Consider the following 14,060-nt stretch of genomic DNA (forward strand, 5'->3'; position numbering starts at 1 on the left):
GTGTTATCCAGTTTTCCAGAACTACTAAAAGCAAACTTTCCCTTTCAGTATTGCAAAGTAAAATGGTACCTTGAAGATAAGAAAGGCTACGGTATTAATCTTATATTCCATTGAGGGCAATGTGACTATTATGCCACGGAAAACATGTATCTACCACTCAACTGAAGGAATTCCTTTTGTTTATGATTTCTATAACTGCAAAGAACAATTTTGGAAAATGCATCTGTTCTATTACAAGCTTCCTTGGGAGTTGGGGCTTGATGATCCTTGAGGTCTCTTCCGACCCAAGCCATTCTATAATTCCTTGAGATCCCTTCTGCTTCAGTTCACAATCACAGCGTAGATGTGATTGTAACAGAGGGGAGGAGGAGGAGGAGGAAAGGAAGAGTAAGGGAATATTTGTTTTAATTCAAGTTTGTTCATTTGTTCAGTGAGTTCTTAAGGAACATCTGGACTTCTCAATGTTCGAGTGTCATCATTAGCATTCAGATTTCAAAGGAATCAAAGTGCATGCGGTGTGAATAATGGCAGCTACTTCTGCATGTGCATTTACACTATTAGAAAAGGGTAAAGTATGGCCTTTTTCCTGCAGAATTTTGTGATGAACGGTTCCAATGTTTGTGCAATTAAACAAAATTAGAACAAAATGAAACCAAACATTTCTTTTCTTCTTCAAGTAACCCAGTAGTGAATTTACTGTAGTTGGGTCTAGAAATCCGCGGCACTGAAGCGTGGTATCATTAATCATAGTTTACGGTGATTATTAGTAGGCTTTTAATCTTTGTTTTCATGTATAATTAGGTACAAGAGGTCAAAGCCGACTCTATTCTAAACAACAGTATTTTCAGTGAATGACTGTTTTTCTCTGCTTGCAATTTTCTCTTGCATATTTATAAGAGCATACTTGTCTGTATTTTGAGAGAGCAGTGTCCCATGAGTTTATCTGCTGATAAAAGCAAATGACAACACTGTTATTTTTATTATCTCTAATTATTTTTATTACTATTGCAGTAACACCTAGTGGATCATAGCAGGTTTAGATTAGAAGAGATTTAGAAGAGAAAGGAGAAGGCACATAAAGAGAACAGTAACGAATCTGTGAGATCCCACTGCTGAGCTCTGCTGAGCTAATTCCTGATCAGAATTTCTGCATTTCTTAGTTATATTTGCTCACTTTATCAGTAGTTGTTCAGCTTTTTGTAAGCATGACAGCAGTGTGAGTCCATGAAGAATGAGGCAATGATGGCCCAGCTCGGATGTCTAAACAGAGACATCTTTTGCCACACCAGAGCCTGTGTGCATTCTGCCTGTCAGCAGTGCTTTAGAAAGTGTGGGGCTCCCATATGCCTCACATCATGTCCTCCAGGCTTTTGCAGATATCTCTGCTCCATGCATTTATTTGGTGTTGAATACTACCAACATAGGTTGGATTTCCCTGGCCAGCACAGACATGTCAGGTGGAATAAACCTTGAATTAGAGCCACCTAGATGTAGATATTTCCATGGAGCTTCCATGGCTGATAATGGAAGTCTAGTCAACATGGTTGACTCACCTCAACCATGTGTGTGCAGTCACTTTTTGGTTGTCTAAGCCTGGAAGCTTAATTCCAGCTGCATCAGTTACATCAAGTATTGGCTAAAAGTTATGGCTTTCTCTCCTGCCCCAACTCCATCCAGCCCTGAGAAAGATTTTTAAGAGAAGGCATCTCTGATAGGGCCTAATGTCTGTTTATGACAGAAGCCTAAAACCTTTTCAAAAACTAATCATACTCGCATATATACTCTCCATTCCACTTGCCTGTTCTGTGCACTAGTGGTAAAGGTGTGTTATCAATTAATAATTAGGAATGGATTAAAGTTCCTGTCCTCCAGTAGCATTCAATACGTTGTGACACTCATTAATAATTAAACAGTGGTTTTACGTGGGCTCGGTTAGATCATGCATTTCATTCATAGGTCAAAGAGCATTCAAAAATGCATTCAAACAATGTTATGTCTGATTTAAATAATAATTAAGCATATAGGGAAATCTTGACAAAGGGAAATGGTTTTAAGTTGAAGGAGGGAAGATCTAGGTTGGATGTCAGGGGGAAGTTCTTTCCTGTGAGAGTGGTGGGGTGCTGGAACAGCTGCCCAGAGAGGCTGTGGATGCCCCATCCATCCCTGGAGGTGTTCAAGGCCAGGTTGGATGGGGCCCTGGGCAGCCTGGTCTGCTATGAAATGTGGAGGTTGGTGGCCCTGCGTGTGGTGGGGGGATTGGAGCTTCATGATCCTTGAGGTCCCTTCCAATCCAACGCATTGTATGATTCTGTGATTCTGTGATTCTGTGATTCTCTTTCAGAGTCTTCATTTGGACTTTCTAATTGTGTAAAATGTTTGAACTATCATGAGAAGCAATCTCTATAGCTATAGAATAATAATGCTAAAAAAAATAAGGAAAGAGAATAGGTTAGAGAGAGATCCCCAGTGCGTATACTACTGTTACTTTGCTTTGGTTGTAGCAGTGTGTTGGCCATCGGTGATGGGAGTAGATAAGGTTTCTTGTTGCATCAAATTATGAATCGTGGCAGCAATTTATCCCATTCCCATAGAATGTTATCACTAAAATGATGGGGTGTGTTCTCCTGTGTGTCCATACATTGGAGTATGCTGCGGCATTAATGATGGATCTGTTGTCAGAAAAAATTCTCTTCAAGTCTACAGCTTCTGTTATGTCATCCAGTGAGTGTTTAGAGACTGTTTTTGACAAAGCTCATTTACACCAGCGCTGGCAATCCTAAGGAAGTATTCTGTGATGCCTTCATCTTGGAGATATTCAGAATGGAATGGGATGAGGTCATGGAAACCCACTTGAACTGACACTACTTTGAGCAGTGGGGTTGGACTAGAGATGTCCACAAGTCCCCTTCCTACACCAGCATATCCCCAATTCTATTTTAGCTTTAAAGATTCACGAGAAAACCTGGCAGTCTTGTGACTTGGTAAAGATTAAAGAAAAAAAAATTGTCACCAGACATTTTTGCAGCTGAAGCTATATTTATGTTTTCATTTAAAAAACATTGCAGACCTGATGATCTAAGTATACATACAAGTCAGAATTCAGGGAAAGCTTTGGTCCCAAAGCAAATGGGAAAGACCAGAACTGTAGTATCTTTCTTGACACTGAAAACCTCCAGTACTGAAAGCTCTGGAAAGCTTGTTTCCTACTGATAGTACGTTTCCTTTAATGTGTACAAACTCATTATTGTATTGTAACCTTCTGAAGAAGCTCTTTCATATCTCATTTATCCTTCCTGTGCTCCAGCACCTTGAAATTCATCAAGAACTCTCAATCCACAGCGCAGTCACTACCTTCTTTTCTATTAACATTTTTCTCCTTTAATCATATGCCATAAAGAGTTCTACTTTCCCTTGGCAACTTTTAAACTGTATGGATGTAATCATTACAGTGAGTGATGACATCAAGCCAGGGTGACATGGTGCAATTGATTTTTACTAAATAATTATATGATGAGCTGGAGGAAGGAGTTATATTAGTGTTAACTCAGCAAGCATTGATTGGGGGAAAGAAAATGACTAATCAGTATATCAGGTTTCTGTGGGTTTAAGAAAATAAGCGGCGGCTGCAGGAAAGCCTATAAATCTCAGGGAAAAAAAAAAAGAAAAAAAAAAGATAAAAATAAGAGCTATGAACTGCCCTTTAAAATTTCACTAGGTGACACAGAAGACAGTAACAGACCTCAGCCATTTATCTCCATTTTGCTTGGGATACTCTTGAAGAGCACGGTTGACTAATGATGCCATTACATTTTTTTATTATTTTTAAATGGAGAGAAGAGAAGAAGTGTTGCACAAGTATTACTTTTAAGTCATTAGAGGGTTGAGTCTTCAGAAGAAATTCCTGATTTAGACAGAAATAAAGTATATTTTGCATCATTCCTCCATAGGGATATACTCAAAAATCACTGTTTGGAAAGATTCTGTATGCTTGCAGGGAGTTTTCCATTTCTAAAGGAAAAGAAAAAAAATATTGGGAAATACATGTTGTTATTAATGCTTTGGGTTTACCTATTTCTTACTGCCTGTAATGTGCCCTGAAGTTAGAGAAGAAGGACAAGCACCCACATAAGAAGCATCTCAGTATAAGTTCAAGCTTGGCGTGATAGCAGGACAGCTGCTTTAGAGGAGCAGCTTTTTGGCCAAGAATACATAACAACTTTCAGAAGGTATAGAGGATGTGGAAGCGAAAGCACTGACCAGCTGCAAAGAAGCAGGGATGCTTTCTTGCGTTCTGATCATCCAAATCAAAGAAGAGATGCTATTTGCTACTTTGATACCAAAGGAAAGATGGGAGATCCAAACTAAGTCATTCCTACACGGGTGCTTCAAGTGATATCAAGTTGTTGGTAAGAGAACTTTTTAGAGTCATTTCTTTGACTGTTTTCTACATTTTGGGAAATGATGATTTCTCTAGTGGCAATCTATATGTGTACTTTCATTGCATGGTACTCTCAATCTTTTGCAGAAACTGGGATAGCACGACAACTGCCATTCCTGTGCTCACAAATTTCTGTTTCTCCTACTTATCAGAGGTGGTCAGAGCAAGCTCATTGAGAGCTGTCAGCTCTTTGGGGCATTTTTTGATTAATTGGTGTTCTAATCTCTGCTGGCACGGTGGAGAAATTTTATGGTCTCCAGAGTGGTCCAGACTGTGAACCACTGAGATGCTTGGTCAGCCAAAGTGAAATTCCTAAATATGATCCATGCCCAAGATTTAAATGCATTTAGAGCTCTAAATGCCTTCATCCATCCTGGTTCTCCAGAGACAAGAGCTTACAAAGACTGGCTAATGCCAGGCACTGGGCTTTGGGCTTGTGCTCTTTGGCACCATGCAGCTTGATCCAAAACCATGTAATTTTCTGTCTTGCCAGAGGAATGCAAACTCTGTGCTTGTCTATCAGTTCTAAAATCAGCCATTGTACCTAAGCATCCCTTTGATGGGAGAATTTTAGTGTTGTCTTCAGCTTGAAAGCTGATTTTCTTTGCCTCAGGTATCAACAGCAAGTGCCAGCCTTTTGACTCCAGGATGTATTTGTTCCTGTTACTGATGGATGTGTTCCTCATCTCCTGCTCAGGGAGACAGATATTTGCATTTTAGCCGGTCATTGTCTTACAGCCAGGTGAAACAGGGTGATCTTGCAAACTTTGGGCTGACCAAAGGAGTTCTGGGTCCTGTGGGACCCAACATAGAGCTCAAGGACTTGTCTCTACTCTTCATCCTCTTGCACCAGATAAAAAGCAGGTAAATCACCCAGGTTGCAGCTTCATCTGCTTCACGGCAGGGACATTGGGTAGCCCCTGAAACTCAGCCCGGTTGTCTTTAAACACAGAGTTTCTGATCTTCACGGGGAACAAGTCCTCCTGACAGTGACAGAGCACTGACACAGGTTACCTAGAGAGGTTATGGAGTCTCCATCCTTGGAGATGTCCAAAAGCTGCCTGGACATGGTCCTGGGCAACTTGCTGTGGGTGTCCGTCCCTGCTTGATCAGGGGCTGGACCACAGATGGCCTCCAGAGAGCCCTTCCAACCTCAGCTGTTCTAACTTCTGTATTAATACTTACAACAGGTTTATAAAGAGCCCAAATCCAGCGCTCCTTTTAATTGCTCCAAAGAAAACAACAATAGATAACCAAAAATCTGCAGGTGACAAACCTTAACGTTGGTAAGAGTGCGTAAGAAATCTGTGAAAATTGCTGTCTGGATCTGTTGGTGCCACCAACATTGTAGCGTATTAATTAGATGTCTGTACTTGTAAGAGGCAGATGGATGAAAATATCCATGTAGGTCTGGCATAAGATTTAAAAATGGAAGGAACAGATATCTTGAGGTGTCAGCATAAACGTTCCATAAATAGTGTCTTTGGAGCATCGTTTGGTTGATGAATGTAGTTCAGTAGTTGGCTATCTAGATTTACTTTTAAATATATGTCATTACAGAGTTATTTCACTTATGTTTTACGGTTGTGTCTAAAAGTTTGCAAAAAAATTGGAAACTTCTGAAATTCTACAGTTGCAGAATCAATTGTTCTCTCCCAAAAAAACAATATGAAGAGGTTCACGACGGTCTTAGAAGGAATAGGAGAGTCAGGAAAGGCCATAGCCAAATATGGATATCTCATAAAAATGCACGGATTAAAAGGTGGTCTTCTTTTGATCAAGTTTCAGTGGATTGCAGGATGTGTATAGCCTGCAGTTAATTCTTCTACCCTGCAGCAGATTCTTCTAAATGCTGTTGTTGCATACAGTTGCATACGTAGGTCTGATCTGGCAAAATAGTTTGCTCAGGATCTTTTTCATTCCCGTCCCTTTTGTGATTAGCAGTGTTAATAATGAGAGTGTCAAAAGACCGTGCTTCAAATGTTTTGTGAGTAGATTTAATGTTCACTTTAGTAAACCTTCAATTTAATTTCGGAAAACTGCAATATAATTGACATCTAAGGTAAATAACTTTGATTTCTCCAAACCACCACCATCCCTATGTTTCTTACATGTTACAGAATAAAAGACCCGGCATCTGGGAACCTGCTTTAGCAGGGGGTTGGAGTAGATGATCTCCAGAGCTCCCTTCCCACCTCTACCATTCTGTCATGCTGTATTGAAAACTGAGAAAGTTCAGGCCCTACTGACAGATCTCCCCATGTGTTATATCCTTGAAGAAAAAAGTTTGCAACAACCATAAATTCTGTCCCTGTGTTGGCAGGTTTTGCACACAGAATGACTGTAAGGCATCTTGCAGAAGGACAGTTAGAGGCAATCAGCCTTCCCCCGTGCAGAAGATCATACTGTACTGAAGATGCTCAGCGCATGTTCTCTAGGAATTATTTCTTATTCCAGTGTGGGGATTTACACAAACCTGATTCACTTTTTCAATTTGGAGTTAATAGAAAAATCATTTGCATCCCTTAAAAAGGGGAGTCCAACATGCATCCACTGCAGCTGGAATAAATGGCAGCAAAGCTGACAATCTGATATGAACGGCTTCTGATTGAGCAGTACACAATATCTTCCAATAACTTTAGCATCTTTATTAAATTAATTATTCATATTTTCTCATTCCTATCTGAAGCCTAATGTGCATAACTGTGGTATTATTTTAACACAGTGAGACAGCATGGCATGACAGACAAACTAAGAATGATATTCCAGCAAAGGAAGGAAAGTTAACTACAGATGACACGGTGGGATTTTTAGATCGCCAAGCAGAGATCGTTTCTGATTTAGTAGCAATTCTTTCAGACAAAGACAAGATAGTTAAACTCAATCATCCTACCACAGTTGTTTACTAAATTGAATTTCCTGCCTAGTTTGCTACTCATTGAGTTAGTGAATCTCAACAAGTAAGAGTTGCCAAAGGGCTTTAAAAAATCCGTGATGGGCCTTTGAGAAGTAAGTTTGCACATGTGAAGTACATTACAAATAGCAATAGTAACAGTGGTACTTATTATTCTGTGCACATGGAATTTGTTTTATTTCAGTATCTTGTAGCCTCTGTGGCTTTGGCAGATTATGTGTTAGCTACTTATCATGATAGATTTAGGTACAAGTTGTTGTGAAACCATCAAGAAAGGGTATTGGTGCAATGTTCACATGATGAATGCTCTTCACTATTTTGATGTTGTCTTATTTCCCATCTGGATTTTGAATCCTTTTGCTTTCAATTGCTCCATCTTATTATGCAATTTTGGCAAGACTAAAGAGCCTTGTCTTTGAGGTTACTTCCCTGTTTGCATTTTTATAAATCAGAGTCAATTCTCCTCTTCAATAAATTAATTGTACTGATCACTTTCTTATCTCTATGTAATGGTTGCATGTTCATATATTAAATGATCTTGTTTACCTTCTCACTCAGAGTAGCATGAACAGGAACTCATACTATAATGCACTCTTGAAATACATGCTAGAAACTGTCATACCAGGTAGTGATCATCCATTTACAGAGATTTTTGCTATCTACTCCCCAGTCAGCTCTCAAGTAGTTTGCTAAGCAATAAATAGATCTGTAGAATGCGAATGCTTAAGCACAAACATAAATCACCATTAACATATCCTGGCAAAACTAATGCTTAGCTGCCCTGTATTCATTTTACTTTTTACAAACTATTCCTTAGCACTGGTTTCGTAGTCACTCTCTACCATCCTAAAATAACTTGTAAATAAACAAGGAAAATATTATGTGCCTTGCAGAGCTTGCTATTAAGTAATGATGAAGAACACTGTTGTTGTTATTATGTGTAGGAATATAACATTTTAGTGCTTAAAGCGTAGCCCAGACAATGTGAAAACTCCATGGGATTTTTCAGAATCAATTTCACTCGTAAGTGTTGTTGGTTACTGAATGGAATTTTAGTTCAAATGAATCTTTTAGGATATTTCCGTCTCATTTTTTCTGTTTCTTCTGAAAAGTTGATGCTGATCTTCAGAGGGACTTCTGCAGTGTAGTACAGTCCAGAGATGAGTCCTAATGATTTCCACTTTGTCTTGAGCTGTAAACATTTGGACATTTGGGAATAATCAGCTTCTTTGAGTCTGCTTCAGAGATGTGTTTTTACTCACTCAAGTTCAAGAAATAAGTTTTGTTACAGCAAAAGCAAAAGCTTTTTTGTTTCTTTCTTTGCTTGTTTTTTTTTTTTCTTTTTCTCCAAATGCACGATAGGAACAAGGTTATGAAAGACTGAAACTGCAAAACTGCAGTTCTAGATCAGCCTTAATGCTTAATGCCAAAGCATTTATGGAATGATCCATAGCAAAACTGGCTTCCAGAATTGCTGTCTGAGGAGTGGACAGTGATGAGAGGCAGCAATGCCTTTGTCCATCGAGGCTCCCTATGACTGCACCATGCCAAGCCATGTCTGGGGAGCCACTTAAGGAGATAGGACACTTTATTTTATAGTTTTGTAGGCAGAATCTAGCTCTGAATTTGGAAATATGTGCATGAGCAACTTCATGCAACTAGGTTTTTGAAAAGAGAGCACATACATCAGCAATAAATGGGCTAATCCTTGTACCAAAGTTATGTATTTATGGTGTAGTTTCTGGGACTTAGTGAGTATGTCAAAATAGGTTTTTATTCATAATATTAAATATAAAAAGTGTTATATACTTCTGCCATCCATATTATCACGTGTGGGTTGCAAATAGAATTTAGTAGAGAGCTCGTATATACTGTTATTTTCTACTTCTGCCAGACACCACAAAGCTTTAAGGGTTGCTGCTCCTAAGCATTGCTCACTCTAAAATCCATACCTTCTCCCAGCCTTCTTAGCACATTTCTCTATCAAAGTCCTTTTTGGAGTTCAGACTTCACAAGAATCATTTCTTCTCTTCATAAGTAATGGTGGTGATGGTGTGAATTAATAACTTTGCTCCAAACTTAATTCAGAAGTGTTTGCATACTAGTTTTTATCAGGAGTGATGATTTTGAATAGAAGAGAATGGGTAGTTATCTCCATGGATATTTCTCTCATTAATATGTAATCCTTCAGCACAAGAAAATGTTTAAGCATTTGGTAAAATCAAAGTTTTATTTATAGCATTTGCATGGTTCAAAGCAAATATTTTAGAAGTACCTTGATTACAGTAACTGCAGCTTGATTATTTGAGGTTTTACATCTGTATTTGACTACTGTGTGATTTACCAAAATGTAAAATACTCACATTTCATTTGCACATCATTTCAAAGGAGACATTAGAATTGAATCTCCTCTGGACTATTCAACTAAACTTGGTCTTTCTAAAAACACCTATGGAGTATGCACATGAGAAACAGTGCTAACCCAGGAGAATGGAAAGTCCTAAATTTGAGTCTGCTTGGCTTACATGTTGCAACTCATTCATTTATGAGCAGGATCCTCATGGGGTGATTTTCTTTCTCCAGGAATGCGGCAAGGTAATGACTTTGGCACTCAGTATCGTTCAGCCATCTACACCTTTTCCCAAGAACAGATGGAAGCTGCCTTGAAATCTAAGGAAGAATATCAAAAGGTAATGTTGGGCAGAGTGTGGCATTGCTTCCCATATTCATCAGAGGTCAAGGAAATTTCTCATAGCACAACATCGCTTCGCGTGCTGTATGCTTTCTCTGTGTTGATGTTGGGGGTCTTCACTCTAATACTGAAGTTGAATCTTATTTGTTCTAAATTCCAGTTGTTATGAAGAAGCTCGTTTGTGTGTGTGACAACTTGATGGAAAAAGAAAGTATTTAGTTACTCGTACAGAGACCATTTAATTTCTTTCAGAGACTTCTTTCATGTGGGCTCCTCAGAGCAAAACTTGGTGTCCTTAAAGCTACTGAAGTGCATCTGGGCCCCGTACTCTGGTGGGTGAAGCCAGTGTCTCACACCCAAGAGTTCTTGAACTTTGGGGAAAAGTCCTCCTCAACATGTCAACTTGGGATCTTAGGATTTCCTACCTGCTGGTTCTGAGATGCTTTTATTCCCCAAATTCCTCTGTTTAAATGTGGCATTCAATGACTTCAGAAGGCCGTTTGTTCTGATGTGTGAGAGAAGGATGATTATTTGATTTACCTTTCCTATACACAGTCTTGTTTTTCAGCAAAGATGAATTCAGTCTATCCCCTGCCATGTAAGCTTTTACAGGCCTGGGTTTAACTAAAGGCAGAGAGACCACTGTGTCCTTTAGTGTTGCTGCATTATAATTTCTGTCTGATCTGTCTAGTGGTCTTGCAAGGCAACATCCAGTTTCTGCTGCAAAAAGATAAGACTTCATGTAACTTACAGGAAATAAATTGTTCACCTAGGGCATCAGTGCGGCAGGTAAACAATTAGATGGTACTGTGAGCTTTCATACATTCACTTGTACTATGATTCCACGTAAGCATTATTAAAGATTCGGGGATTTGGTGAATATCTAATGTTAAAACAGAGAGATCTGTTTTGAAGAGTTAGGCTGTATCAATCAGAGGCAGGCACCAAGGCACGGAAGGAGGTACATGTGGTTTTTATAAGCACATATATGACGTTGGTTGATCAGTGAGCTTGATCTGTGTTTGCAGGACTGTTGGCATTATTTTGTGTGCAAAGGGATGAACTACAGATAACTAATCTGCAATTTGTTCCTAGCAATGGGATAACACTGCATATAAATCAAATATTCAATGGCATATATGTTTTCTTGTGAATAGCTGAGTGCATGGGGACAATCAGTCTTTTAGGTGTATATCTATTAGCAGAGCAGTTTCTGACGGCTTGGTATTCGTATTTATCATGCTGAACTTCTTTCTACTCATTGGTTACCTGAGATCCATCACTTTTCCAAATTGTTTTTTGTTCCCATTTATTAACATCTGCTGACCACTATCTCACTCTAAATCTCCCAGCTTTCAGTTTGCTTTCCCAAATCTATTATGCTCTGCAGTTATTTGTCATTAAATTAATACTGACTTGAAAGCAAAATTACAATGCAGGAGATTGCAATATGATATTACAGAATTTTCCATCATCAAATAGATTTTCTTAATAGCACAATATAAAATTTACCTACTTTGAAGTCTCTCACCATTTCAAAAGTCTGTATAATTAGTGCATTTATGTAATTAGGCACAACTCTGTAAGTGGTCACATGTAGAGCTCGTTTTTGCACTAATGGAGGAGGAAGGAAGGGACTGTATTGCCAGCTAAGGAACCAGAGCAAATATGTACTGAAATTCCTAGAGGAAATACAGTTTCTACATAGTATTTTCTCATATTATCAACAACAGTATCTACAGTATTATCTACTGAGGAATTGCAGCAGCAGTAAAATGGTTGAATTGGAAACACACTGAGCACACAATATGTTCAGGAATCCCTTTACATATTAAATGCTTTGCATTACATTATTTTAAGGAAATGCAGTTTCCTTATTATTGCACTAATTTAAAGCAAATGCCAGATTTTTCTGGCAGGGGTGCATTTCTTTACACCAGATAATGGCAGATTAAAAAAAGTGGGAATGGAATAAAACTTGATTTTTCCGTGATGGTCAGTGTTGAATGTTCCAAATAGGGGAAGGACTAGAATCTGAGAATATTAGAATCATTAGGGTTGGAAAATACCTCTAAGATCATCGAATCTAATCCTAATCCATTCCCATCATACCCACTAGCCATGTCCCTTGAAAATATTAGAACTGTGGTAACCTCAATAAGTGAGTTTACTCGGTATGAATGACCGTTTGGTTTTCTGGCACTGCAAACAAAAACTGGCGTAGTATTTTTTTTGTTTGTCAACTGTATAATTGAGTATGTATGTGGTCTTGAATGCCTTTTTTCAGCTGATGACCCAGAAGAGAATGAAGAATGGCCTTCCAAATAGAATACTATGTGTTTGCTTGAGGGTTTTTTTTTGTTTTGTTTTGTTTTGTTTTAAAGCGAGGAATGATTGTTATTGTGAAGGAGTTGGTTTTGTTCACTGAGGATGGAAACTAGCCAACTTCAAGATTTATGTCATGAATTTCTGCCTGATTTGCAGGCTAGCCCAACGCCAGATAGATGTGTTCAGCTCTTTGTACTTTTAGAGTGCAGTTTGGACTGGGAAGAGGAGATGAGCTGAACAAAATACTCAGTGGCGAAGACCTAAAATGCACAATGTGCATTTCAGGGTTTGCTTTTCACTACCTATTGCTTGGTCCCGTGTACCATTAGCTGGACTAGTGGAGCATTTCTGGTCTCTCTCCATCCAAAGGAATTGGATTCATCCATCTCAAGACCATTCTGTGACGTGAACGTAAGTGGCAATGATCAGGAGACGTTAGAAAAGCACACTTGTGCTACAGACTGAATGCTGATGTAGCTTACACACTTACGGTAGTGCCGTGCTCGAGTGCAGAAATGCCACAATAAGTGCACCATCTCCCCAGCTTCTACCAGCCTGCTGGTGTGATCTGTGATCATCCCTGAGCCCAAGTATCCTGTAAGGGCTACATCTATTTTAAGTTGTGAAACTTGTTGCTGTTCATGCAGCTGTTTTAGCAGCTGAGAAATGGCAATCCAGCAATGAATATGCATTGAGCCATGTGTCCTTAGCTGTCGATGAAGCTGAATGCATGTGGGCAGAGTCAGCTAATGGCAATTCAGTTCTGCGGCCGGTAAATTGTAACACAATGTATGTGTAATAAGAAAAACATAAAATGAGGGCCAGGGCTTGGTGAAAATGCTGTGAATGAGCTGTTCCATCAGTTTTGCCTGAAGCTGAAGTTTTTTAATACAGTTGAACCTGAGGTTACTCAATTTTCAAGACAGTTGCTAGGTTGGATTTGGTTTTCAAATGAATTATTTGGGCAGTAATCCAAATAGCAAAATTACGAGTGGGAAGAAACTTTGTATTTACTTTTTTTTCTGAATCATTTGTTTTGTCAAGCTGCTAATGCAGGGATTTCAGGCCCCAAGAATATATCGAGTCCCATCACCACAGTTGACTTATATTAAAGTAGTACCCCCCAAAATGAACGTCTCTGCATCCTCACATAGGAGAGCGCAGGGAATAAACAACGTGCACAGAGAACAAAATGCAAGTCTATTACTTTGCTGCAAAAGCAGATATTTGGTAGGAGAAGAGCTGCCCACACAGCAATTAAAGGGCCTCTCCGTGAATGATTATGAACTGAATTATGAGCTCTTGGCAGAGGCGTTATGTGATGTGAGCAGTGATAAGGTCGTGATGTTATGTGCTCCTATAGTGGTAACCTTGAGAAACTAATATGGGCTCAAACAGGCAGAAGAATAAGAATGTTGAGATTTCATGAAAATGCTAGAAATGTGGCCTTTACAGAAGCCCAAGAGAACTGTTTTCATTTTTTATGGAACATACAGGAATTACAGGTGAATAAAGAGGCAACTGTTTAGTTTAGTTTATTTTTTTTTTTTTTTTTGCTTGGAAATTGATGGAACCCTGCTAGAAGTGATGCAATGCATTCTTTTCAGGATTTGAGCTGTAAGGCTATAATTTTGGAAAGTTTCTCTGCTGGAAAAGATTGTGACACTAATAGGAATCCTCTCTGCAAT

At 38.9% G+C, this 14,060-nt stretch overlaps 1 protein-coding gene across 5 annotated transcripts in view; it reads left to right on the forward strand.

Moving 5' to 3' along the window:
- Positions 1-14,060, forward strand: part of MSRA (methionine sulfoxide reductase A) — a 263,186-nt gene that overhangs the window by 163,823 nt on the left and 85,303 nt on the right. For all 5 annotated transcript variants that reach the window (XM_085218307.1, XM_085218306.1, XM_085218310.1 and 2 more), the window contains one exon: positions 9,936-10,042. In XM_085218307.1, coding sequence (XP_085074433.1) covers positions 9,936-10,042 — 107 coding nt within the window. The remainder of the gene's footprint in view (positions 1-9,935; positions 10,043-14,060) is intronic.

Source organism: Meleagris gallopavo, chromosome 2 (assembly GCF_905368555.1).
Source record: "Meleagris gallopavo chromosome 2, MGAL_WU_HG_1.1, whole genome shotgun sequence".
In the NCBI taxonomy this organism is placed as follows: domain Eukaryota; kingdom Metazoa; phylum Chordata; class Aves; order Galliformes; family Phasianidae; genus Meleagris; species Meleagris gallopavo.